Consider the following 24,302-nt stretch of genomic DNA (forward strand, 5'->3'; position numbering starts at 1 on the left):
AGGAGACCAACTGATAAACCAGATTAGTGAGGAGCTGAGTGTAGAAATGTTTGATTGTGAAATAAAACAGAGCATTATTGCGGCTGCAACAAAGGCAATTCCAAAATTACAGGGAAGGTAAAGAAGAAGGCAGTGCCTTGGTGGGATAGTAAATGTAAGGAGGCAGTGAGAAGTAGAAATAAAGCTTTTAGACAAGTGAAAAGAACTCACAATTTTCAGCATCTGATTCAGTATAAACAAGCTCAGGCTGCAGTGAGAAGGACAATAAGACAGGCCAAAAGGAATCATTGGAGACGGTTTTGTGACTGAACAGGTAGTTCAACGAAGGTAGGTGAAGTGTGGGGGACAATTAGAAAAATGGGAGGGGACAGAAGAGAGTGGAGTGGAGTGGAGTTATCCAGTTCTGATAGAGGGAAGCATCACAGCAGTTAAAAATATAGAAAAGGCAGAGATGATGGCAGGCACTTTCACTAAAGTACATAGCACAAATAACTTATCAAAAGAAGGTCAAAGAGGTAGAGAAAGAACAAAAGCAGAAAATACAGAAGCACTCTGTAGGAAACTTAATTTTGATGGAGTGGAAAATGTTTCTTTTACTATGGATGAGTTGAAGAGGGCTCTTAGTAAAACTGGTGAAACTGCACCAGGCAAAGATGAAATATGTTACTGTGTGATTAAATATCTAAGTAACAGAAGCCTCGAGAAGTTGTTGAAACTGTATAATAGGGTGTGGGAGGAAGGGAAAATACCAAAGAGCTGGAAGGAAGCAATCATTATTCCAATACGGAAACCTGGGAAAGATGCAAGAAAGCCAGGGAATTATAGACCCATAGCTCTTACATCACATATTTGTAAGATAATGGAAAGAATGGTAAATGAGCGGTTAATATTTTTGTTAGAGAGTAAAAACATGCTGGCCCTTTATCAGAGTGGATTTAGGAAAGGGAGGCAGACAGTGGATCCAATGGTGTGTTTAGAAGAGGACATACGGAAAGCACAAGTGAATAAAGAGACAGTAGGAGCAGTATTTTTTGATATTGAGAAAGCATATGACATGCTATGGAAAGAGGGTCTTCTGATAAAGCTCCACTTAAAGGGAATTGGAGGAAGAATATTTAACTGGGTAAAGGATTTCTTAAACAGAAGAACTATTCAGGTGAGGACAGGAACAGAAATATCCAATCAATATCAAGTTGAAAATGGTATACCACAGGGGAGCGTAATCTGTCCAACATTATTCTCAATAATGATTGCTGATATTTTTGAAAGTGTTCCAAATGGAATGGGGAGATCTTTATTTGCAGATTATGGTGCCTTGTGGATGAGGGGGGAGGAATTTTGTGCATATTGTCAGGAAAATACAGGAGGGAATCAATCAAGTTGAGAGATGGGGAACAAAATGGGGATTTAAACTTTCAGTGGAAAAGACAAAAGTTTTGTTTTTTACAAGAAAGAAACTAACAAATTGCAGTTTAAAAATGTACGGTGAAGAAATAGAGAGAGTTAAAAGTTTTCGCTTCCTAGGAATACATTTTGATCAAAGATTAACCTGGAGAGAACATGTGAGTCAAATGATCAGTAAGTGTAAACAAGTTTTAAATGTAATGACGTGCTTGATGGGACTTCGGTGGGGTGCAGATTTTGCATCGTTAAAGCAGATTTATGTGGCCCTGATCAGATCCAGGATGGACTATGGGAGCATAGTATATGGTTCAGCGACAAGAACAGTGCTGGCTGGGTTAGATGTAATCCAAGCACAAGCATTAAGACTGTGTTTCGGAGCAGTCAGGTCTTCTTCCCCTGTATGTGCACCTCAGGTAGAAGCAGAGGAAATGCCACTGTATTTGAGAAGGAAACAACTGATGGCACACTACTGGATTAACATTAAAGGGCAGGGTGATGAGCATCCTGCATAAAGTGTACTGCAGGTATGTTGGGAGAAGGAAAGAATGACAAAAGATAGTTTTGGGTGGAAAGGAAATGAAATCGCTAAAGATATGGGTGTGTTTGAAAAGGAGTTTGCTAAGACTGTAGTATGGCCTGACAGACCTCTCTGGTTGTATGAGAAGTGAACGATAGATTTTGATCTGTTGCAAATCAAGAAAACGAAGAATAACACAGACTTAGTTCATAAATTTTACCACCTAGTAGGAAACAGATATAAGGATTGGATCCAAGTTTTTACAGATGGATCAAAGGAACCTATCACTGGTGCAACAGGTGCAGCTGTTGCAGTACCAGGTATTAATTTTGGGTACAGTAAGAGAACATCTGATCACATTCGTGTTTTTGCTGCTGAGCTAGTTGCTGTGGATATGGCAATAGACTGGACTGAACAAAGTGACTGCAGAAGAGTGATTATTTGTAGTGACTCTGTTAGTGCTTTGACTAGTATTGGTACCGGTGTAGCAAGATCTCACCAAGAGCTAGTATTTAAAATATTGACATCTTGTGAAAGTCTGAAAGGAAAATGTAAAATTGTGTTTATATGGGTCCCTGCACATATGGGTGTTGTTGCAAATGAAAGAGCAGATAAGCTGGCAAAGGAGGCGGTCAAAAGATCAGATATTGAAGAAGATATTAAACTGTCAAAGTCAGAAGGAAAAAGTATTGTGTGAGAAAAGATAACTCAAATGTGGCAAAAAAAAACTGGAACACTGAGACAAAAGGAAGGCATTTATATTCAATACAAAACAGAGTAAGATCAATAAGAAACAGAGGACATGAGAGGACAGAGCAAGTAATAATAGCAAGATTGAGAATTGGCCATTGTAACTTAAATAGCACTTTGCACATCAGAGGGACGCATCCAACAGGATTGTGTGAGCAATGCCAAGAGCAGGAGACAATAGAGCATGTACTTCTGATGTGTAAAATACAGACAAGAAAGAAGAATAATGATGGAAAAGTTGAAGAGAATAGGAAGAGGAGGAGAAAGTGTTAAAAGTATTATCAAGTGTGCAGAAGGTGCGCAGGTAGACCCCAAAGCCGCCGCCATTTGTGCCGCCATTTGTGCCATTAAGAATTTCAGCCGCAGCCAGCCAATAATTTCGTAAGCCAAATTGAGCCACCATCTTATTAACTTTGGCTGAGCCGGTTAGAATTTGCATCAAACAATAATTGTATCACATAGAGACACACAGGAAATAATAAACAATAACGATACAAGAGATCTACTTCCCCACTGGATTCACACAAGCAGTGCTCGTTGCTACGATACACAGGACTCACAGTGAATTGACGACCAATTAAAAATGCACGTCTTCCATACGCGATGGATTTGAAGTGATGGATTTTTTTCTCGCGCTCACTCAGATGAAATGGTAAATTTAAAGTAAAGGGAGCTGTGTAAAGTAAATTTAACAATTTGCTGACCTGTTTCCATCTTTGAGATTGACAACCAAGGATTGGCCATTTAACTGATTTCAGGGTGGTACCCCGTCAAATAATCATACAGTGATAATCATATTTAATAATTAATTATTTTCTATATCGTTGGATTAAAGATATTGCCATTCCTCTTCTTCCTTTATGAGCCCCAACATAATAATGTATTATTGCACATATCCAAAACATTTGAAATGTTCAATTTGTAAACATAACTGTGTAACATATGTACAAACATTTTTGTGGCTCTTGGCCATATACTTTTTTGTTTTATAAACTGTTTAGTTCATGTATGTCACGGCGTCCCAACTCTCTCTGTTCTCCATGACAGGAGGCATCCTAAAAAAGAGATCCATCGTCATCTTCCGCTTATTCCTACACATTAAGGGTCGCGGGGGGGCTGGAGCCTATCCCAGCGTCAACGGGCGAGAGGCGGGGTACACCCTGGACAGGTCGCAGGGCCAACATAGAGAGACGAACAACCATTCACACTCACATTCATACCTACGGTCAATTTAGAGTATTCAATCAGCCTAGTCCCCAATTGCATGTTTTTGGACTGTGGGAGGAAGCCGGAGTACCCGGAGAGAACCCACGCAGACACGGGGAGAACATGCAAACTCCACACAGAAAGATCCCGTGCCCGAGCCGGGACTCGAACCCGGAACCTTCTTGCTGTGAGGCCACAGTGCTAACCACTGCACCACCGTGCAGCCCTCCTAAAAAAGAGATGATAAAAAAAATGATATAAACATTGATGATGTATGTATGTATGTATGTATGTATGTATGATGAAAAATGTGTGCCTCCCACTTGTTGTCAGTTGTGTGAGCTTGTTAGTAGTGTATTTTAGATAGTATTTATAACTTAGTCATAGGTGCTAGGTTTTCAGGTACGCATTCCCCTGAACATACAAAAGACACACACAGCGTGTTTACTGACGTCACATACCTCGGTTCAGAGGAAATCGCTCCGTCACTGCCACTGCCGTAGCAACCACTATATGGTTGGAAAACGCAACTTCTCTACTTTTAGGAACCGTTGGAATTTTTTCAATTGCACTTATGGTACATGAGTTACTGTAATGAGAGTGACTGTGCGTTCACACCGAACGCGCATTTGTGCGAACAGTTTCCATTCAAAGTCTATGCAAACGCACGACTGACGCGAATTTTCAGTCTGGTGACACAAGTGTGCAAATAAAATTTGTGAGGTGAAATAATCGCCATTCGCGCAAGTTGAAAATATTGAACTTTGGCGAAAAATTTGCGTCAAGACAGCCAATCAGTGTTGAGGATGTCCCGATGTCACGGCTGACTGACTGACTGTGACTGACGTGATGGCGGACAAGTTGATTGTGGCTATGTGTGGAAACCCGGTGCTATATGACAAAAGCGTGTCAAAATTACAAGAACCGGTTGAATAAATTGGTGTCCATTCGTTACATTCTGTCACCGATCCTATCTAGCAGGTCGTTAAACTGGCCAGTCGTCATCCGAAAATACCGCTTGAAGCGGCAGTTATCCAGACGGAGCCCCTGGAGGAGCTCAGTTCACCGAGTGGTGAAATTCACTGAGCTGAGCTCGCCTCTAGATGGTGTTGATAACCCAGATACGACAGCGTTTACTTTTCCGACATAATTCTGCCTTCCATGGCAGGTACAACGCAACAGTTCTGTGAATATTCATGGTGGAATGACAGAAAGAAACATTGCTGGAAATACTCGCTACTTGGGCAGGTGAGCGAATTTGCGTATTCGTGCAAATGACACAAAGGGACACTAAAATGATCCGGCGTCAAATTCGGAATTCGCGAAATTTGCATTCGTGTCCGGTGTGAACACACAGTGACACATGCAATTCGGGAGCGCCGGCGCTCCCTTCGGTTTCAAAGGGTTTTAAACAGTTCAGGTAAGCATATCTGGCCCTTAGGTGCGAATAAGTATTCAAAAAGTTAAGTTTTCACTCATCTTATTGCAGAGCTGTCCTCCTACTTCCCCTCCTCCGCCATTACAACCGACAACACTTGCAGCCTCGACGTCAAATGTTTGCCTGCTATAAGTTATGTCACTTACCCCGCTGACGTGCCACAGGTAAGTACATGCAAAGTTACAAGCCAGAAAGGAAGGAAAGTAGCTAGTGGCTGTCCTGAAAGTCACGCAGTGATGTCATCGGCTTGATGCTCAGCCTTGTGGTGGAGACCTTAGTGAACAGTGTGAGTGAACCCGTTTCTCTTGGTTACAGTTTTCTTTGTCAGTTTGATCAGAATGCTTGATGACGAATCATTTGTCTGTTGAAATGTTTTGGCCTTGCAATGGACTGGTGACTCATCCAGGGTGTACACTGCCTCACGCCTGAAGGCTGCTGGGATAGGCTCCAGCCCCCCATGACCCTTAACACGATAAGTAGTAGAAAATGGATGGATGGATGGATGAGGTGCTGATATTAAGAATTTACCAAAAATATGCAACATAGGGATCCACACAATACATTGTGGATAAATAAGGTAGGAAGTGTGACTACCAGATATCTCCATGAAGCTTGATTACTCACCTTGAGACAATGTTTTCAATTGGAAGTTATATGAAACTTAGTGAAAAAAAGACTATCTAATTAAGTTTGCACAGTGTCGTGATAAAAGAAGATTAAAAAATGTCATTTGTTAAACAACTTAACTCTGAGAACAAATTATAATATGAATTTCTAACCTGATAATCCATAACTTGGATATTTGTCAAAAATTCATGAGAACACATAATCTTGAAGTAAGGAATCAACCTTGGAAATTTCATGGAGATATCATTTTAGTGACATTCTATCCTATTCAGCTGTATTGACGATGGAGATCTACGATTAATTAGCAGGGTCAAAGTTCAAAAGTCCTGAAGCAAACAGAAAATTCAGAATCATCTTCATTGTCCTTCGCTTATCCTGTTGGTCTGGGTCGCAGGGGCAGTAGCCTCAGCAAGGAAGCCCAGACTGTCCTCGCCACAGCCACGTCCACCAGCTCTTCCGGGGGAATCTCAAGGTATTCCCAGGCCAGCCAAGAGATATAATCCTTCCAGCGTGTCCTGGGTCAGCCTCGAGGCCTCCTCCTGGTTTGGCATGCCTGGAACACCTGCCGAGGGAGGCATCCAGGAGGCATTCTCACCAGATGCTCAAACCATCTCAACTGACCCCTCCCAACATGGAGGAGCAGCGGCTCTACTCCTGAGATCCCCTAATAGTTGGAACACACACTCTGGTCCCCTTTCTTAAAGATGGGGACCAGCAACCCGGTCTGCCACTCCAAAGGCACCGCCCCGATGTCAATGCAGTGTTGCAGAGACGTGTCAACCATGACAGCCCCACAACATCCAGACCCTTGAGATACCCAGGGCAGATCTCATCCACCCCTGCAGCTCTGCCACTGCGGAGTTGCTTAACTGCCTCAACGACATCTACCCCTGGAGATTGGAGGACACCCCCCCCCCCAAGCACTCCCCAAACTCTGTCTCCTCCATGGAATATTCTACATTTCTACAATTTCATTTAGCAGACGCTTTTGTCCAAAGCGACGTACAACACAAGCAAGAATTCAGACTTAAGGAAAAACCCATAGGAAGCGCAAAAGTGCTTCAGTTGTGATTTGGTCACAAGTATTGCCATCTAGTGGCAGAAGAAGTGTCGCCCCCCCCCTCCCCTTTTTTTTTTTTTTTTTTTTGGACAAACATACCACATCACACAACACAGTTTCTGCTACATAATCACTAAGTGCTGGGTCTTGGACCCTCTGACTTATTCTACCCCACAGGAAAAAGAGGAGCAGAGTCAGGTTCAGTGCCTAGGTGCTCTCTGAACAATTGAGTCTTCAATTGTCTCTTAAAAGTAGAAAGGGACTGAGCAGAACGCACAGAGTTCGGTAGTTCGTTCCACCATTTGGGAACAACAGAAGAGAAGAGTCTGGCTAGAGATGTGGAGCAGCGCTGGGCTGGAAGCACCAGGCGTCTTTTGCATGCAGAGTGTAGTGGGCGAGAAGGAGAGTAGGCCTGGATCAGGGATTCCAGGTAGGCTGGAGCCGTTCTTGTGATTGTTTTGTAAGCCAAGAGAAGTGCCTTGAATTTGATCCTGGCTGCCACTGGAAGCCAGTGAAGAGAAACCAGAAGCGGGGTGACATGTGCCCTTTTGGGCAGGTTGAAGACCAGACGTGCTGCTGCATTCTGGATCATCTGCAGAGGCTTGAATGAGAATACAGGGAGGCCTGCCAGAGGAGAGTTGCAGTAGTCAATGCGTGAGATGACAAGAGCCTGAACCAGAAGCTGTGTGGTCTGTTGGGTCAGGAAGGGTCTGATCTTCCTGATGTTGTAGAGCCATAATACCATGTTGTAGAGAAACTGAGGCCACATGAACCTTAAAGGTCAGCTGGTCATCAATCATGACACCCAGGTTTCTGGCTGAGTTTGTGGGCACAAGTAGGCTCGAGTCAAGTTGGACACTGACCTGAGGCTGAACAGATGGACAAGCTGGAAAGACCATGAGTTCAGTCTTAGACAGATTCAGTTGAAGGTGGCGTTCCTTCATCCATGTGGAGATATCAGCCAGACACGCTGATATACGATCTGAGACCGTTCTGTCATCAGGTGGAAAAGAGAGGAAAAGCTGAGTGTCGTCAGCATAACAGTGGTAGGAGAAGCCATGGGAGCGGATCACTGCACCAAGTGAGGTGGTGTACAGAGAGAAGAGGAGGGGACCAAGCACTGACCCCTGAGGAACCCCAGTCGATAGGCCATGTGACCTAGACACCTTTCCTCGCCATGACACTCTGAAGGATCTGCCTGTGAGGTAGGACTTGAACCACAACAAGGCAGAACCAGATATGCCGAGCTCAGAGAGTGTGGAGAGGAGAATCTGATGGTTCACCGTGTCGAAGGCAGCAGACAGGTCCAGCAGAAGTAGGACAGAGCACTGACCAGCAGCTCGAGCTTGTCTCAGTGACTCAGTGACTGACAGGAGTGCAGTCTCAGTGGAGTGGTCACACCTGAAGCCAGACTGAAAAGAGTAAAGTAGGTTGTTGTTCCGCAGATGTTCAGAGACCTGGTTAAATACTGAGCGCTCCAGTATTTTTGACAGGAATGGCAGAAGTGATACTGGCCTGTAGTTTTCAACCTTGGCGGGGTTGAGATTTGGCTTTTTGAGCAGTGGGGTGACACGGGCTTGCTTAAAAGTAGCAGGAAAAATGCCAGTTTCCAGGGAGGAATTGACAATGTGTGTGACTGCAGGTTTGATAGTGGGCAAAATGGTCTGCAGGATGCTGGTGGGTATTGGATCGAGAGGACAAGTTGTAGGTTTTGAGCTCAGGAGAAGTCTGGAGACCTCATCTTCGCTCAGAGGAGCAAAGGAGAAGAGTGAAGCAGCAGTGGCAGGTTGGTGCTGACTGGACTGGTCAGGCTCAGAGAACTGGTTGCTGATTGCAGCAACCTTTTCAGTAAAAAAGGAGGCAAACATGTCTTAAGTAAGTGCAGTGGAAGGCTGAGCAACTGGAGGAGAAAGCAAGGAGTTAAACGCCATAAACAGTTTTCTGGAATCAGAAGTGGCACAGATCTTGTTCTGATAGACGGCTTTCTTAGCGGACTGTAAGCGTGAGGTGAAGGAAGCAAGTTTCTGTTTGTATAAGGACAAGTCAGTGGGTTCTTGGGATTTATGCCACTTTCTTTCTGCTGCCCTGAGTCCAGCTCTTTGTTGGAATATGTGTTGGTGGGATTGAGGAGCTCCTCGAAGTATTCCTTCCACCGCCCAATTATCTCCCCAGTTGATGTCAACAGCCTCCCGTCCCCACTGTAAACAGTGTGGGCAAGTTGCCTCCTTCCCCCCCTGAGGCGACGGACGATTTGCCAGAACCTTTTCAGAGCTGACCGATAATCATTTTCCATGGCCTCACCAAACTCCTCCCACATCCGAGTTTTTGCCTTGGTGACTGCCATGGCTGCACAACGCTTGGCCTGCCGGTACCGGTCGGCTGCCTCTGTAGACCCACAGGCCAACCATGTGCTGTAAGCCTCGTTCAGCCTGATGGCTCCCCTCACCTCTGATGTCCACCAGCATGTTTTGGGATTACCACCACAACTGGCCCCAGCAGCCTTACGGCCACAGCTCCCAACAGCCGCCTCAACAATGGCAGAGCAGAACATGACCCATGTCCAGAACATGCGGTTGCAGGTCAGATGATACAACTATAAAATCGATCATAGACCTACGACCTAGGATGTCCTGGTGCCACGTGCACCAGCGGACATCCTTTTGATTCATAATAATTCGGTAATACTGAATCGGTAATACCATTGAAAATGGTACACAAAAATGGTATACCTTGGGTACACAGCTGAAAATGTTTCAAAAGTGCAGCATACAGGTGTCAACCAGTTCAACACTTACCTGTTCTCCTCAATGTCGCCCGTTCTCTCACTCATTTCTCCTCACAGGTCACTATCTCGTTTACTCCCAACTCTCCCTTCAATCACGTTCTGAAATCTGACTAGGCAACCTACAGCTTAGCCTACAGGTAGCCTACAGTAAATATGGTGTAGGCTTTGCAGTTAACAGCAGAGAATTATTTGGGGGCATTTCTTGAGAAAAAAGCAGCCTAAAATAGCCAAGTTGACCAACAATATGAGGCAGACCTAGCCTACTGCAAGTGGTGGAGAATAGGGTTGTCATACCTTGTATGTAGGCCACATGAAAGAAAAGGAAACAGTGTTGCATAACAACAATTTTTTGGTTGTGTTCTGCGCGCATTAGTAAAAGAGAGTAGCTTAATAAAACTAGTCTAGCACTATCAAGAAGTTAACAGAGAGTTAGGCTCGTGGCTAACATTCATAAGTTAAATCGCCTAGCTTGAAAAAGACCACTTAACCTTACACTTGGCAACACATACTTGCCAAAAAAGAAACAGATTCATGGTTGAGACAAATTTGTTACTGAAATAAAGTGGAAAAATAAGGACGCTCACCTTGATCTGCATTAACTCCCTCAACAGGTCAGGACTGCAGCACCGCGCATGTTGTATTGTCATGTCATCACGATATGTCACCACGAAAGTATTTCACAGTATTTTAAAGGTGCCATAGAGTGGTTGAACGGGGTATTAATTTTTGTTCTGTGATGTGATATGTAACCCCACAAAAAATGGTTGGGTCCGTAATGGCTCAGAACCTTCCTAAAAGGCTCTCTGAAACCGCTTTGTTACCATGTTGGGTTTAGAATACGTCGTTTGTCCCTATTGGGGTCGTTTCTGACCTTATCTTGCAACCTCAGTATTTATGCAAGTGCATGAGTTGATGGCGATTGGTTGCCATTGTTTATCTGGCAACCTCATTAAACTACTACTCGGTGATTTGCTGCCCTCACTGTCACTGAAAAGAAAGTACTCCCACTTTCTCGGCTAACTGTTGCCGTTGCTAAGTGTGACTGCTACTGTCAATTGACAACATTCCATATCATACAACAACATTCGTAAGATAAGATACCAAGTAGCCACGGCCCATTCATCCAGCCGTATATGCAGTGGCTGCAGTTTGTGTCGCGAGCGAGCGATGCCAGCGAGCGACACGAGACAGCTGCACTCACTCGACTCACTCGCATGATCGCCCCCTCCCGAAATATGTCGAAGGGGCGTGTGTGAAAGGGGTGGGTTCAGTGTGTGCACGTGTGTGTGGGGGGGCACTGACTGAACTGTGATGTACCACTTCAGCCAAAATCGCATTGGTCCATTTTCCCGCAGCGATTCAAAAAAGGGGAGATACTTCAAATAGAGGTTATGACACTGCCTCACACTTCGTGTGTATTCCCCACAACTGGGGGACGTTGAATAAACACCAAAAAACAAAAACAATAATTTCCATTCTAGGTGACCTTTAAAAATACAAAAATAAAAAGCATTGAAGTACTTTGATACAAAATACCAAGCCATTTTCTTCATCTCAATAAAATACAAATTGCAAAAATAATATTTTGTATTTGAAATACGTATTTTAAATACATGTATTACAAATACTGCCCATATCTGCCTGTACTGGCTTCTCCTGCATAGGCTCACTGTTAAATTCAGAATATAATTAAAAATTTAGGCACTGGGGTGGAGGTATGATATCTCTCGGCTGGCCTGGGAATGCCTCGGGATTCCCCCATAAGAGCTGGTGGAAGTGGCTGGGGAGAGGACAGTGAGCTTCCTTGCTGAGGCTGCTTCCCCCACGACCCGGACCAACCAGATAAGCAGAGGACGACGTTATTTACTGAGGATTGAACCAATGACTGCAGCTGCAGTCTGTTTAGCTATGTTGGAGAATTCACTCACACACACGCACTCACACATCAGTTGTCTCACAGTAGTCTTTTCCCCATTTTCTCATTTTAAACATGTTTAATGTTCTCACAGGTCTTTAGTAGTGTCTTAAACTGGGTACATTTTGCAATTTTGGGCCATCCCAGACAAAAGATTACTAAACTGGCATGGTCATGGCTCCAAGATGATGGTCCTACGTTGAACATTGAGAGAGGTTCAAAGACGACAGTTACCATGGTCTTTTGACTAAATATAACCTGGTGCAAAATTCTGGGAGTGTCAGAAATCCAAGATAAACATCTCACCATGATACCACTGCTACAACCTGCGTCTACTAACAAATGTGGCAAGAAATTTTGCTGATGACATCTAACTGACAAGTATAACAGCCTGCAATGCAGGAGATGGTATTATACAGTCTACATTGATTTCTTTTTACATTCATGTCACAAAGTGTGGCTTGCACTTAATTTGAAAGATTACTAAAATCTCATAGTCTGTAGGAGGCATTATGCAAATTGTGCTGTTCAGTGACATGAACACTGTCAACAGCCAATAGACAAAAAGAACAAATTATCACTACCTAAGGTTTTTGACTGTGTGTGTCAACATGTTTTATTTTGTTCTTACACCTTAATTTATAAAGATATTTTTTCAATTAAAAACTACTGAGTTTTACAGTGGGGCAAAAAAGTATTTAGTCAGCCACAAATTGTGCAAGTTCTCCAACTTAAAAAGTTGAGAGAGGCCTGTAATTTTCATCATAGGTACACTTCAAGTATGAGAGACAGAATTGGGGGAAGGAATCTAGGAAATCACATTGTAGGATTTTTAATTAATTAAATGGTAAATTATGGTGGAAAATAGGTATTTGGTCAATAACAAAAGTTAATCTCAATACTTTGTTATATACCCTTTGTGCTGTCCTCACGACGCGTGTCTCTGCGCTGCTAGACAGCCAGCGAACCAATAAAGAAAACTTCATACACAAGGCTTGCTTTTCTTGTTTTGGTGAAGCTTTCTTGCAGTTTGAATATCGAACGTGGTAACTGTAACATACAGACAAATTTGCAATTACGAACTACATTTACATGCTATACGTTGAATACAAAAGCTAGCCAACACACATGTAATACGTTAGCAACTGCAAATACAAACACTGTCGAGTTATAAAACTAATTCAAAATAATATTTCAAAAACATTTGTGACTTTGCTTCGATGCTTTGTTCATATAAAAACTTACAAAGACGAAAATTTCCCAAGGTTCAAACGTTGTGAAACAAATCATTGTGGTTATGAGCCAGTACAGACCTCATTTCTGCCGTCTGGCTAGCTTGTTCTTACCGGTAGCAGCACGTCAAAGATTGTCTAAAGTAGACAGGAGCACTCACTCTGCCCTAACAAAGACGATCTTTTCTAGAGAAGATGTCTCACCTTGTTGACTTTTTAAAAGTTAGCTTTAACATTTTTATCACAATTTTTTTATATATTTATTTACCAACTATGAACTCATTTCTAACTTTAAATCTAATGAAATCATTAATGTCTTTTACCCAAAGACATGACACTCCCCGCTTGATATAATCACATTATATCACCACAAATAGCAAAATAACACAAAATATTTCCAGTGTTACATAGCATTAGAGATATCACTCAGTCTCTGAAAGTAGAACTATAACCTCTGAGATAGGTCTAAGGAATACTTTCACAGTCCCTTCTTTAATGATCCGCACTTCCACTTTGTGGACCTTTCTGTCACTGCTGGGCAAAATTTTTACAACAAGTCCCATGGGCCATTCATTCCTGTTTACTTGAGCATCTTTCAACAGGACAATGTCTCCTTCTTTAACATTTGGTTTGTCATCAGTCCATTTTGTGCGCTTCTGCAAGGTAGACAAATATTCTCCTTTCCACCTCTTCCAAAATGTATCTGCAAGATGTTGTACTTGTTTCCACTGTCTTCCAAACAACTGTCCTGAAGAAAAGTTTCCAGAAGGGCCGGAAACTGTACTTGACTTATGTGTGAGTAACATTGCTGGACAGTTGGGGTCGGTAGATATTGGAACAAGAGGCCTTGCATGTACAATAGCCATTACCTCAGCCATAAACGTGCTTAGAACCTCATGAGTGAGACATGTCTGAGTGTTTTTTAACAGCATTACATCTAGGACACGCCTAGCCTATGAGACGTTCCCAGGACCCTCTCATGTGCGACGCGTGTGGGGGTTGAATGTCCATGAGCACCCCTTCCCCTGTAGGTACTTTCCCACTGTTGTGTTGTTGGTGTCTAAACCCAGCTCCTTACAAGCTCCTACAAAATTAGTCCCTCTGTCTGAGCACAAGAGCATAGCTGGGCCACGAATAGAGAAGAACCTTCTTAATGCATTTATAAAACTATCCGTGGACATGGTTTTGATCACTTCAGTGTGCACGGCCCTGGTTGACATGCACGTAAAGAGGAAAGCCCATCTTTTGCTCTGAGCACTACCCCCTCTTGTACGATGCGTAACAACATTCCATGGCCCAAACACATCTAAGCCCACAGTAGTAAAGGGAGGTTCAGGGTTTACCCGGTCTGCAGGGAAGTCTGCCATTTTCTGGGCTTGCATTCTGCCTCGGAATTTGCGGCAGGTGACACAGTTATGTATGATTGAAGACACAAGTTGTTTACCTCCAATGATCCAGAAACCAGCACCACGGATAGCTCCTTCCGTAACGTGTCGTCCCTGATGAGCTGAACGTTCATGGAAGTGTCTCACAAGAAGAGTGGCAACGTGGCTGGCAGAAGGGATGATAAAAGGGTGCTTCTTCAACTGTTTTCCACATTTTGTATTGTAAACTGTTTTCTTCTCTGTAACAACATCTACTGCACGTCTGTCCATCCTGGGTGTCCCTCCTCTGTTGCTCATCCTGAGGTTTCTCAGATTTTTCCCTGTTAAAAGGGTTTTCTATGGAGTTTTTCCTCAGTCGATGTGAGGGTCTAAGGGCAGAGGATGTTGTTATGATGCCCAGTAAAGCCCTTTGAGACAAACTGTGAAAACGGGCTATACAAATAAAATTGCCTTGCCTTGCCTTTTGACTGTCTGTGAGGTCGGCAGAGGAGAGACGTCCACCAACTTGTAACAGTCCATCTTTGTCCACTACTGGACTGAGCTTTGTCAGTGGGTCATGTTTTAAGTTTATGTGTTTTCCTTCTTTTATCTTTTGGAATGTCTCTTTGTATGCTTCCTGCTGGACTGAATGAATTATAAGATTTTCGGTTTGAGTAAGTTCTTTCATATTTGTACATTCTTTGAGACTTTTCCATCCTTTTTCTCCGTTTGACTTTTGCTTGAAAGATGCACCAACATGAGTAAGTTTGGCTACTGCTCTGCACAGATTTGTCCAGTTTGAGAATCTTCTGAAGCGTTTTGAGTTCAGCTGTGACTCTGATACTGTGGTTGCCAGTGTTTTGACTTCTGGATGTATTTCTTTGTCCTTTTCAGGTTCAACTAGTGCGTGTCGATTGTCGTTGTGTGATTCATCTGGATTGTCTGAATACAGAAAGTCTGGGCCTGTGAACCACTTGCTGTTTTTAAGTTCTGCAGCTGGGATAGATCTAGTTGCCTGGTCAGCTGGATTTAACTGCGTGTGACACGGTTGGCTACATACATGTAGAATCTTTTGGAAGTGTTGTGTATGTACAACACAATGCGACTGTCAGTGAAAAACTTAACATTGTCCATTTTTATGTCTAACTCGTCTCTGATTAACGCATACATTTCAACTGCAAGTACAGCAACACAAAGTTCTAGCCGTGGTACAGTGTGTGCGGGATGAGGAGCGAGTTTAGACTTCCCATCACAAAACCTACATGATACTGACCGTCACTGTCTTAAGAGCGCAGGTAAGCTACAGCTCCTATAGCTACAGTAGACGCATCAGAAAAGATACACAGTTCGTTATTTTTAGTAGCACTTAGCGAACCTGGACTGTAGCATCTTTTGATTTGCAGATCTTCAAGAGCTTTCAAAGAGTCCTTCCATGAGACCCAAGTTTCTTCCTTTTCTGGAGGAATAGGCGTGTCCCAGTCTCTCTCTTTCAATGACAGTTCTCTGAGTAGTGCTTTGCCCTGAATGATTATGGGAGCAGCAAAGCCCAAAGGGTCATACAGGCTATTGACTGTTGACAGCACTCCCCTGCATGTGAAAGGTTTGACTTTGCTGGATACAAGGTAAGTGAAGCTGTCTGTTTGCAGGTTCCAACAGAGTCCCAGACTCCTTTGAACTGGGAGAGGATCTACTCCAATGTCCAAATCCTTTAAATTCTTCGCGCGGTCCTCCACAGGAAAGGCTTCCATGATTTGGTTACAGTTTGATGCCACTTTGTGAAGCCTCAAATTGGATTCAGCTAACATGTATTTGGTTCTTGTTAACAGATCAACAGCATCTTCAGGTGTGGCAACTGATGCGAGTCCGTCATCAACATAAAACTGCCGCTCAACAAACTGCCTTGCATCAGTGCCATGTTCTTGTTCACCCTCTTGTGCTGCTCTTTTCATACAGTAAATGGCTATAGCGGGTGACGGGCTGTTACCAAAAACATGAACTTTCATTCTATATTCAACTATGCCCTTAGGGATGTCAAACCAGAGACAGCGAAGATAGTCTTGTGTTCTTCACAAACCTCAAAGCAATAAAACATTTGCTGTACGTCTGCTGTCAGGGCTACGGGCTCTTTTCTAAACCTCAATAGCACCCCTATCAAAGAGTTGTTAAGATCAGGTCCAATAAGGAGCACTTGGTTAAGGGACACACCATCATACGCTGCACTAGAATCAAAAACAACGCGTATCTGCTCTGGTTTTTGCGGGTGGTATACACCGAAGGTAGGCAGGTACCAGTGTTCTTTACCTTTGGGCAGAGGTGGCGCAGGTTCAGCTTGATTGTTGTCAAGCATGTTCTGCATGAACTGGATGTAGTTGAGTTTCATACCAGGTTTCTTTTGTAAAGTCCTTTTGATGGAGTACAGACGCTTTAGGGCTTAATCTCTATTGCTTGGGAGCCTTCTTCTTGGGAAGTGGAAGGGCAGAGGAGCAACCCAGCTGTTCTCTTTGATCTGGATAACTCCATTGTCCATAAGAGTTAGGAAGGTTTTGTCATCTATAGACAGTGTGACCTTATTATCTGACTCAAATCTATCAAACACAGAGTGACCTAGCTCATCTGTGTTGTGTGCACGGTCAATAGTGTCATTACACTTTGACAGTCTGTGTGCTATGCGGCGACATAACACTATAGTTTTCTTTCACTGCAATGATGTTGGGACATAGTTCCAAATAGGATGTGCGACCACTGTCTAACGTGTGTGTCTTATAGACATTTACCTCTGATGTACTGTGAGCCTTTCCTAAACACACCTCTCCCACAATAACCCAACCCAAGTCCAGTCTTTGTGCATAAGGAGCATTGTTTGGCCCATTCATCTGCTCGCGTACCTTATGTACCCTGAGGATGTCCCTTCCCAGGAGTAAGAGGATTGGAGCGTGGTGGTCGACAGATTGGATTTTCCTTGCAATTGGGAGCAAGTGGGGATGATGCTGAGCAATCTCAGGTGAAGGTATTTCAGTTCTATCATCAGGCACTGAATCACATTCAATCAAGGGAGGCAGCCGTACCTCTGTTTTTCCATCCATGGGTTGAATGTAGAAGTTCACAGCTCTCCTGCCAATAGTTTTTGCTTTTCCAGAGCAGGTTTTTAGTGTGTATGGCGCAGGTGTGGCTTCAATTTCAAACAGGTTGAAGAACTCTGTCCTGGCCAGGGACCTGTTGCTTTGTTTGTCAATTATTGCATACATGTTAATTGCTCTGTCTTTGCGACCTTCAGGATAGGCTTTCACTAAACAGATCTTTGAGCAAGAGCGTGGGCCATTACTTTGACCACATACTTCTGTGCACTTGGAGATGACTGATGGAGAGTTCTCATTTTGCTCTCCAACACTATTTTGTTCCTCACTTTCTGACGTGGCACCTTTGGGAACATGAGTGGGACCTGGATGAAGTGCTGAAATGTGCTTGGGACTGTTGCATTCACTACACTTAAGTGCTACTTTACAATCTTTTGCAGTATGCTGGACTGAACCACAACACCTGTAGCAAATGCAGTGCTCTTTGAGAAAGGCTTGACGTTCTTCTATAGCAGGGGTGGGGAACCATGTGCCATGGAGGGCCATGTGTATGCAGGTTTTCCTTCCAACCAAACACTTCAACAGGTGATTCCACTGATGAACACACCTTCAGCCACAGAAGAGTGTTAATCAGCGGAATTACCTGTCGAAGTGTTTGGTTGGAAGGAAAACCTGCATACACACAGCCCTCCATGGCACATGGTTCCCCACCCCTGCTCTACAGGTTTATCTCTGAACATCTTACACTTTTTTAGCGGATGTGGCTTCTTGTGGATCGGGCACTGACGATCCGACTCCTCTATTTTCTTTGTCTCGGAAACACTTTTCTCTGCAACATCTGTTCTGTGTACTGACACAGTGGCTTTGCGATTGTATGGAGTGGGCTTTTCTGAGCGTGTGAAAGCTTGACTGTTACAGCTAGATGTAGCAAAGCTTGGATCATTTCTCATTTTAGCTTGGTACAGAACAAACTGCACAAAAATTGAGAAAGGAGGAAACGACACACTATGAGTCTCTTTGTAATGTGTACCCACAGTTGTCCACCTTTCCTGTAGGCTGAAGGGCAGTTTTTCAACTATTTGTCTTACACCTCACGCTATGTCCAGGTATGCAAGTCTAGGTATTGCACCATCTGCTTTTGCGAATGAGATATCTTGCAAAATCTTGTGCTTCATTAAACTCAGCTGAGTTGTTGTTTGCAGGTTGAAAGGTGTGAGCTCGAGGATTTAACGCGTGGGTGGTTGTAGGACCCTTGGTTACTTTTTGTTCTTGTTTTATGTCTGTATTTTCTGGAGGAGGTACATACTGGGTTACACTTGTTCACTGGTCAACTGACTGATTAGTGGATTGCACTCCTTCTGCACTGTCTTTCATTCCAAGGGGCTGTTGTGACCTGTCAGAAGCTTCTGTATAGAGTGACATTGTTGTGCAACATATTCTTTGGTGCACTGTGCTGTATCAAGAGGCTCAGCATCAGTAAGGGGCCTTATGCTTCGCTCCTCACTTTGATTCTCGACTTCTTCATAGGCAGCAGCTTCGGCTTCAGCTGCAGCCACTGCCTTTTGACATTTTAGCACGTGGAGGTTAGCATCTAAATCTGCCTTTTGCTTCATTATATTAGCCTCTTTTTCAGCAAAGGCTAATTGAGCCTTGGCCGCTTGTGCCTTGGCGTGGGCCTTTGTGGCTGAAGACCCTGTAGATGATGTGTAGTAAAGTAAATGCTCTGTGGCGTCCAGTGGCTGCTCCGTGTTCACATCCGATTGCTGCTCTGCGTCGGCTCCATTTTTCAGCTCATATTCTTTCAAATAATTTTTTCCCAAATGTAAGCTCATGTCTGCTTAATGTTGCTCTGTGTTCCTTGAACCCACCGAGAAGACGTCTTCCTGCTTTGGGTGCCTTACTCGTCTTTTTACTGTGCTGTCCTCACGACACGTGTCTCTAAAGAAAACTTTGTACACAAGGCTTGCTTTTCTGGTTTTAGTGAAGCTTTCTTGCAGTTTGAATATCGAACGTGGTAACTGTAACATACAGACAAATTTGCAATTACGAACTACATTTACAAGCTATACGTTGAATACAAAAGCTAGCCGACACACATGTAATACGTCAGCAACTGCAAATACAAACACTGTCGAGTCATAAAACTAATTCAAAATAATATTTCAGGAACATTTGTGAGTTTGCTTAGATACTTTGTACATATAAATACTTACAAAGATGAAAATTTCCCAAGGTTCAAACATTGTGAAGCAGATCATTGTGGTTATGAGCCAGTTTTTCTGCCGTCTGGCTAGCTTGTTTTTACCGGCAACAACACGTCAAAGATTGTCTAAAGTAGACAGGAGCACTCACTCTGCCCTAACAAAGACGATCTTTTCTAGAGAAGATGTCTCACCTTGTTGACTTTTTTAAAAGTTAGCTTTAACATTTTTATCACAATTTTTTACATGTTTATTTACCAACTATGAACTCATTTCTAACTTTTTAACTAACTTTAAATCTAATGAAATCATTAATGTCTTTTACCCAAAGACATGACACCCTTTGTTGGCAATGACAGAGGTCAAACTTTTTCTGTAAGTCTTCACAAGGTTTTCACACACTGTTGCTGGTATTATGGCCCATTCCTCCATGCAGATCTCCTCTAGAGCAGTGACGTTTGGGGCTGTCGCTGGGCAACAAGGACTTTCAACTCCCTCCAAAGATTTTCTATGGGGTCGAGATCTGGAGAGTGGCTGGGCCACTCCAGGACCTTGAAATGCTTCTTACTCTTTCGCCTTCTTCGTTGCCCAGGCTGTGTGTTTGGTATCATCGTCATGCTGAAAGACCCAGCCACGTTTCATCTTCAGTGCCCTTGCTGATGGAAGGAGGTTTTCACTCAAAATCTCACGATACATAGCCCCATTCATTCTTTCCTTTACACAGATCAGTAATCCTGGTCCCTTTGCAGAAAAACAGCCCCGAAGCATGATGTTTCCACCCCCATGCTTCACAGTAACTATGGTGTTCTTTGGATGCAACTCAGCAATCTTTCTTCCCCAAACACGACAAGTTGAGTTCTTACCAAACAGTTCTATTTTGGTTTCATCTGACCATATGACATTCTCCCAATCCTCTTCTGGATGATCCAAATGCTCTCTAGCAAACTTCAGCCTGGACATGTACTGGCTTAAGAAGGGGGACATGTCTGGCACTGCAGGATTTGAGTCCCTGGTGGCGTAGTGTGTTACTGATGGTAGCCTTTGTTACTTTGGTCCCAGCTCTCTGCAGGTCATTCACTAGTTCCCCCTGTGTGGTTCGGGGATTTTTGCTCACCATTCTTGTCATCATTTTGACCCACGGGTGAGGTCTTGCGTGGAGCCCCAGATCGAGGGAGATTATCAGTGGTCTTGTATGTCTTCCATTTTCTAATCGCTCCCACAGTTGATTTCTTCACACCAAGCTGCTTACCTATTGCAGATTCAGTCTTCCCAGGCTGGTGCAGGTCTACAATTTTGTTCCTAGTGTCCTTTGACGCTCTTTGGTCTTGGCCATAGTGGAGTTTGGAGTGTGACTGTTTGAGGTTGTGGATTGGTGTCTTTTATTCTGATAACAAGTTCAAACAGGTCCCAGTAATACAGGTAACAAGTGGAGGACAGAGGAGCCTCTTAAAGAAGAAGTTACAGGTCTGTGAAAGCCAGAAATCTTGCTTGTTTGTATGTGACCAAATATTTATTTTCCACCATAATTTATAAATTAATTCATTAAAAATCCTACAATGTGATTTCCTGGATTCTTTCCCCCCATTCTGTCTCTCATAGTTGAAGTGTACCTATGATGAAAATTACAGGCCTCTCTCATCTTTTGAAGTGCACTTGCACAATTGGTGGCTGAGTGAAGCACTTTTGCGCTTCCTATGGGTTTTTCCTTAAGTCTGAATTCTTGCTTGTGTTGTACGTCACTTTGGACAAAAGTGTCTGCTAAATGAAATTGTAGAATTGTAGAATTGTAAATACTTTTTTGCCCCACTGTATATCCCCTTTTCTTTTTTTGCACCGCACAGGAGAGACACACCCCCAATCTTAAAAATCAACTAATTAACCCTTACTCAAAATGCATTTCAAAGAAGCTATGTTTTAATTTTCCTTGAGTAAATTTTAAGACTAATTTTACTTGTACTTTAGGGTTACATCCCTCTGCATCCCCATGAACGTTGCAGTGGCAGTGCAACAGTCTTAAAATGGTGCATGTCAAAGGAAATACAGATAAAAGGCAAGCTTGAGGGAGTTCTACATTTGCTGTAAGAGCTTCCACTTTTTTATGGTTTTGACTTCTGTTATTACTTTATTGCTTAAATTTTGGTGTCAGTCTGCCCTTTAAGTTGCAATTAATCAGCTGGGACATAACTGAGTAAAATTTAATAAAAACAATCGTATTTTACTTGAACAGAATATTTTAGAATTTTTTTTAACATCTGGTCATAGATGCTATTATTGTGATTCTGAGCATTTTTTTGTAAATACACTGCATTGTGCACTATGAATTTGTTTTGAATCCAGTAGATGGCAGAAATGCAACATCTACAGATGTCTTGCATCATAAAACCATACAGAAGAGGAAACTTTAAGAATTTTAGTGTAACTTAATCTATTTAATCCACCTGTGTTGAACGATGGAGAAGCTTTGATTGTAAGCTTGTATTTCATGTTTTATGTGAGTGGATGAATATTGATGGAGTTTTTGTTTTTACGTCATTATTTGTGGAGCTTTATAGATAATTGTGCACAGCTTTTGTTGCTAAGTGTAAGTGCACACTTCTGAACAGGAAAATTTCTGAACATATTTACTTGTATTAAAAACAGTTTTTATATCTGTTCTAATTTAATTGTAATTTGATTTTAATAGATTGCTGCAAAAAAAAATCACAAGAAAGCAAGTGGATGAAGATAAACAATTAAACAGCCCTCAACTTCAACATCTGTGTCATTACTTAACACTTACTGTACATCTCTTAAGCTGTCACTTTGTGTCGAGCCATGCATGCAGGGGACAGGTAAGACCTCCTTAATCTTACCCTGATGGCAGTCACAGTAGGCCCAGCCAATGGCACCAGAGCTCTGCCTGAAGAAGCACCAGGGCCTAGCCTCTTTGTTTGGGTTTCGGCAGAAGCTGTGGCCACCTAGGCCTCGCCTCGGGTACTGCTGCAAGTAGTTCGGGAAGTCTGTCCACTTTAGGCAGGGTAAACCAGAGTCTGTCTGAGAGACAGAACCATTATAGTAGCCCAATTCTGTGAAGTCTTTAAAACAGGAGGGTAGAGCTGCAGGCACAGAAAAGAACAGCACAGTCAGGATTAGTAATTAGTGATTCATAATTGGGCTATGGAGAAACATTCCAAATATAAAGAATCAAAGAATGTAATGTCAGTACAAACATCTGGCAGCTCTTGTGTGTGCCAGTACTGTGGTTCAGAGCACGATGTCACCCCAAAACCACACATCATCCTATGCAAAACAACCATTTTCCTACATTTTGATACAAAATATAAAAAGGTGTCACAGCTCTGTTCAGATTGTGAAGACTTTCAATAGTGAAATTTTAGTTATGAATTCTTTTTGAAGATTACTGTCCTGTTGTGTGACAGATTTTGCACTGTTTCATATGTTTCTTAGTGACTTCCTATTTTATTTTGTATCACTTCCCTCCTGCCTTACAGTTTCCCCATTTTTTTTCAGTAAAAAAACCTGTCTCCTCTGTTAGTCTTCTTCAGTTGCAGCCCTGTTCTTTGTGTTCTAATCAGTTCCTTCCTTGCCCTCTTATTCTCCCACCTGCTTCTTGTTGTATCATTAGAGTTTTTACTTTTCTGTTTCAGTTCTTGGTAGATCCTCATGTCACCTCACTTGTTTGTTATTCTCTCTCTCTCTCTCTCTCTCTCTCTCTCTCTCTCTCTCTCTCTCTCTCTATATATATATATATATAATATAAATAATATAGTCTTCTTCTCTGGAGCCTTTGTGCTTCACCACTTTCCAGATCCCTGACTGCTGGAGGAGGCTACAGACCTGAACAGGCTCAAGCTGCCACCCTTAGTATTAGTATTAGTATTATTAATATCAGTATTCCCAATACTGTATTAGCATTACCATCAGAATTATGTTATTCTGCTAACATATAATTGCTCATATTATGCTAGAACTGATTGCTTGTTTTGAATCTGTAGATTCGATTATTGGTAGCTAGTTGTTGTTAATGTTTGCTGTCTTTCTCCCTTCAGCGTTCATGTCCCCGTCTTTCCGTCATTCTCCCCTCTCTCTATATATTTATCTCTGTCCTTATCTTTCCTTCTGTATATCTTTCTCTCTCCATTTTCCATTTGTCTCTGCCCCACTCTCCTGCTCATTGAACTCATCGAAGGTGTGTTATGCCAGACCTGCTCTACTTGTCAAGTCTCATGAGAAAACTTTTGTTGTGGTTTGGTGCTATACAAATAAAACTGACTTGACTTGACTTATCAGTTTTTGTTTTCTTGTGTTTTTGCATCCCAGCTTTTCATGTGTTCCTTGTGTAAAGCTGACCAGTTAACTTTTGTAAGTTTAGCTTTTTATTGTCTTTAATAAATATTGTCACGATCCCTGTCTGGTGCTTCCTGTTTTATTTTGTAGTCATGTCCTGTCTTCCTGACCTCCCTCCTGTGATTACCTTATGTGTCTCACCTGGTTGATTGCACCACCTGTGCCCTGTTTACCTCCTTGGATTTAGCCTCTGTGTTTTCCCCTGTTCGGTGTTGGGTCATTGTTAGTTTTTGCTGTCTTGTGTGTGTCATGTTCACGGTCTGGTCTCAAGTTCTCCAGTCACCAGTCACGTTGTCAGTCTCCAGTCATGTCATCAGTCTCAAGCCTCACGTCGTCAGTCTCCAGCTTCACGTCACATCTCCAGCCTCACGTCAAGTCTCCA

At 42.8% G+C, this 24,302-nt stretch overlaps 1 protein-coding gene across 6 annotated transcripts in view; it reads right to left on the reverse strand.

The window, feature by feature from the left end:
- The window catches only part of LOC147247669 (neurotrypsin), an 86,080-nt gene that overhangs the window by 43,700 nt on the left and 18,078 nt on the right, over nucleotides 1-24,302 (reverse strand). For 5 of the 6 annotated variants that reach the window (XM_086180020.1, XM_086180017.1, XM_086180019.1 and 2 more), the window contains one exon: nucleotides 22,426-22,668. In XM_086180020.1, the coding sequence (XP_086036146.1) occupies nucleotides 22,426-22,668 (243 nt within the window). Of the gene's footprint in view, nucleotides 1-22,352; nucleotides 22,669-24,302 lie in introns of those variants that run through there. The other variant, XM_086180023.1, reaches the window with a different exon arrangement.

This window comes from Aulostomus chinensis, chromosome 16 (genome assembly GCF_037954235.1).
Source record: "Aulostomus chinensis isolate RoL2024-O1b breed Wild chromosome 16, RoL_Achi_v1.0, whole genome shotgun sequence".
In the NCBI taxonomy this organism is placed as follows: domain Eukaryota; kingdom Metazoa; phylum Chordata; class Actinopteri; order Syngnathiformes; family Aulostomidae; genus Aulostomus; species Aulostomus chinensis.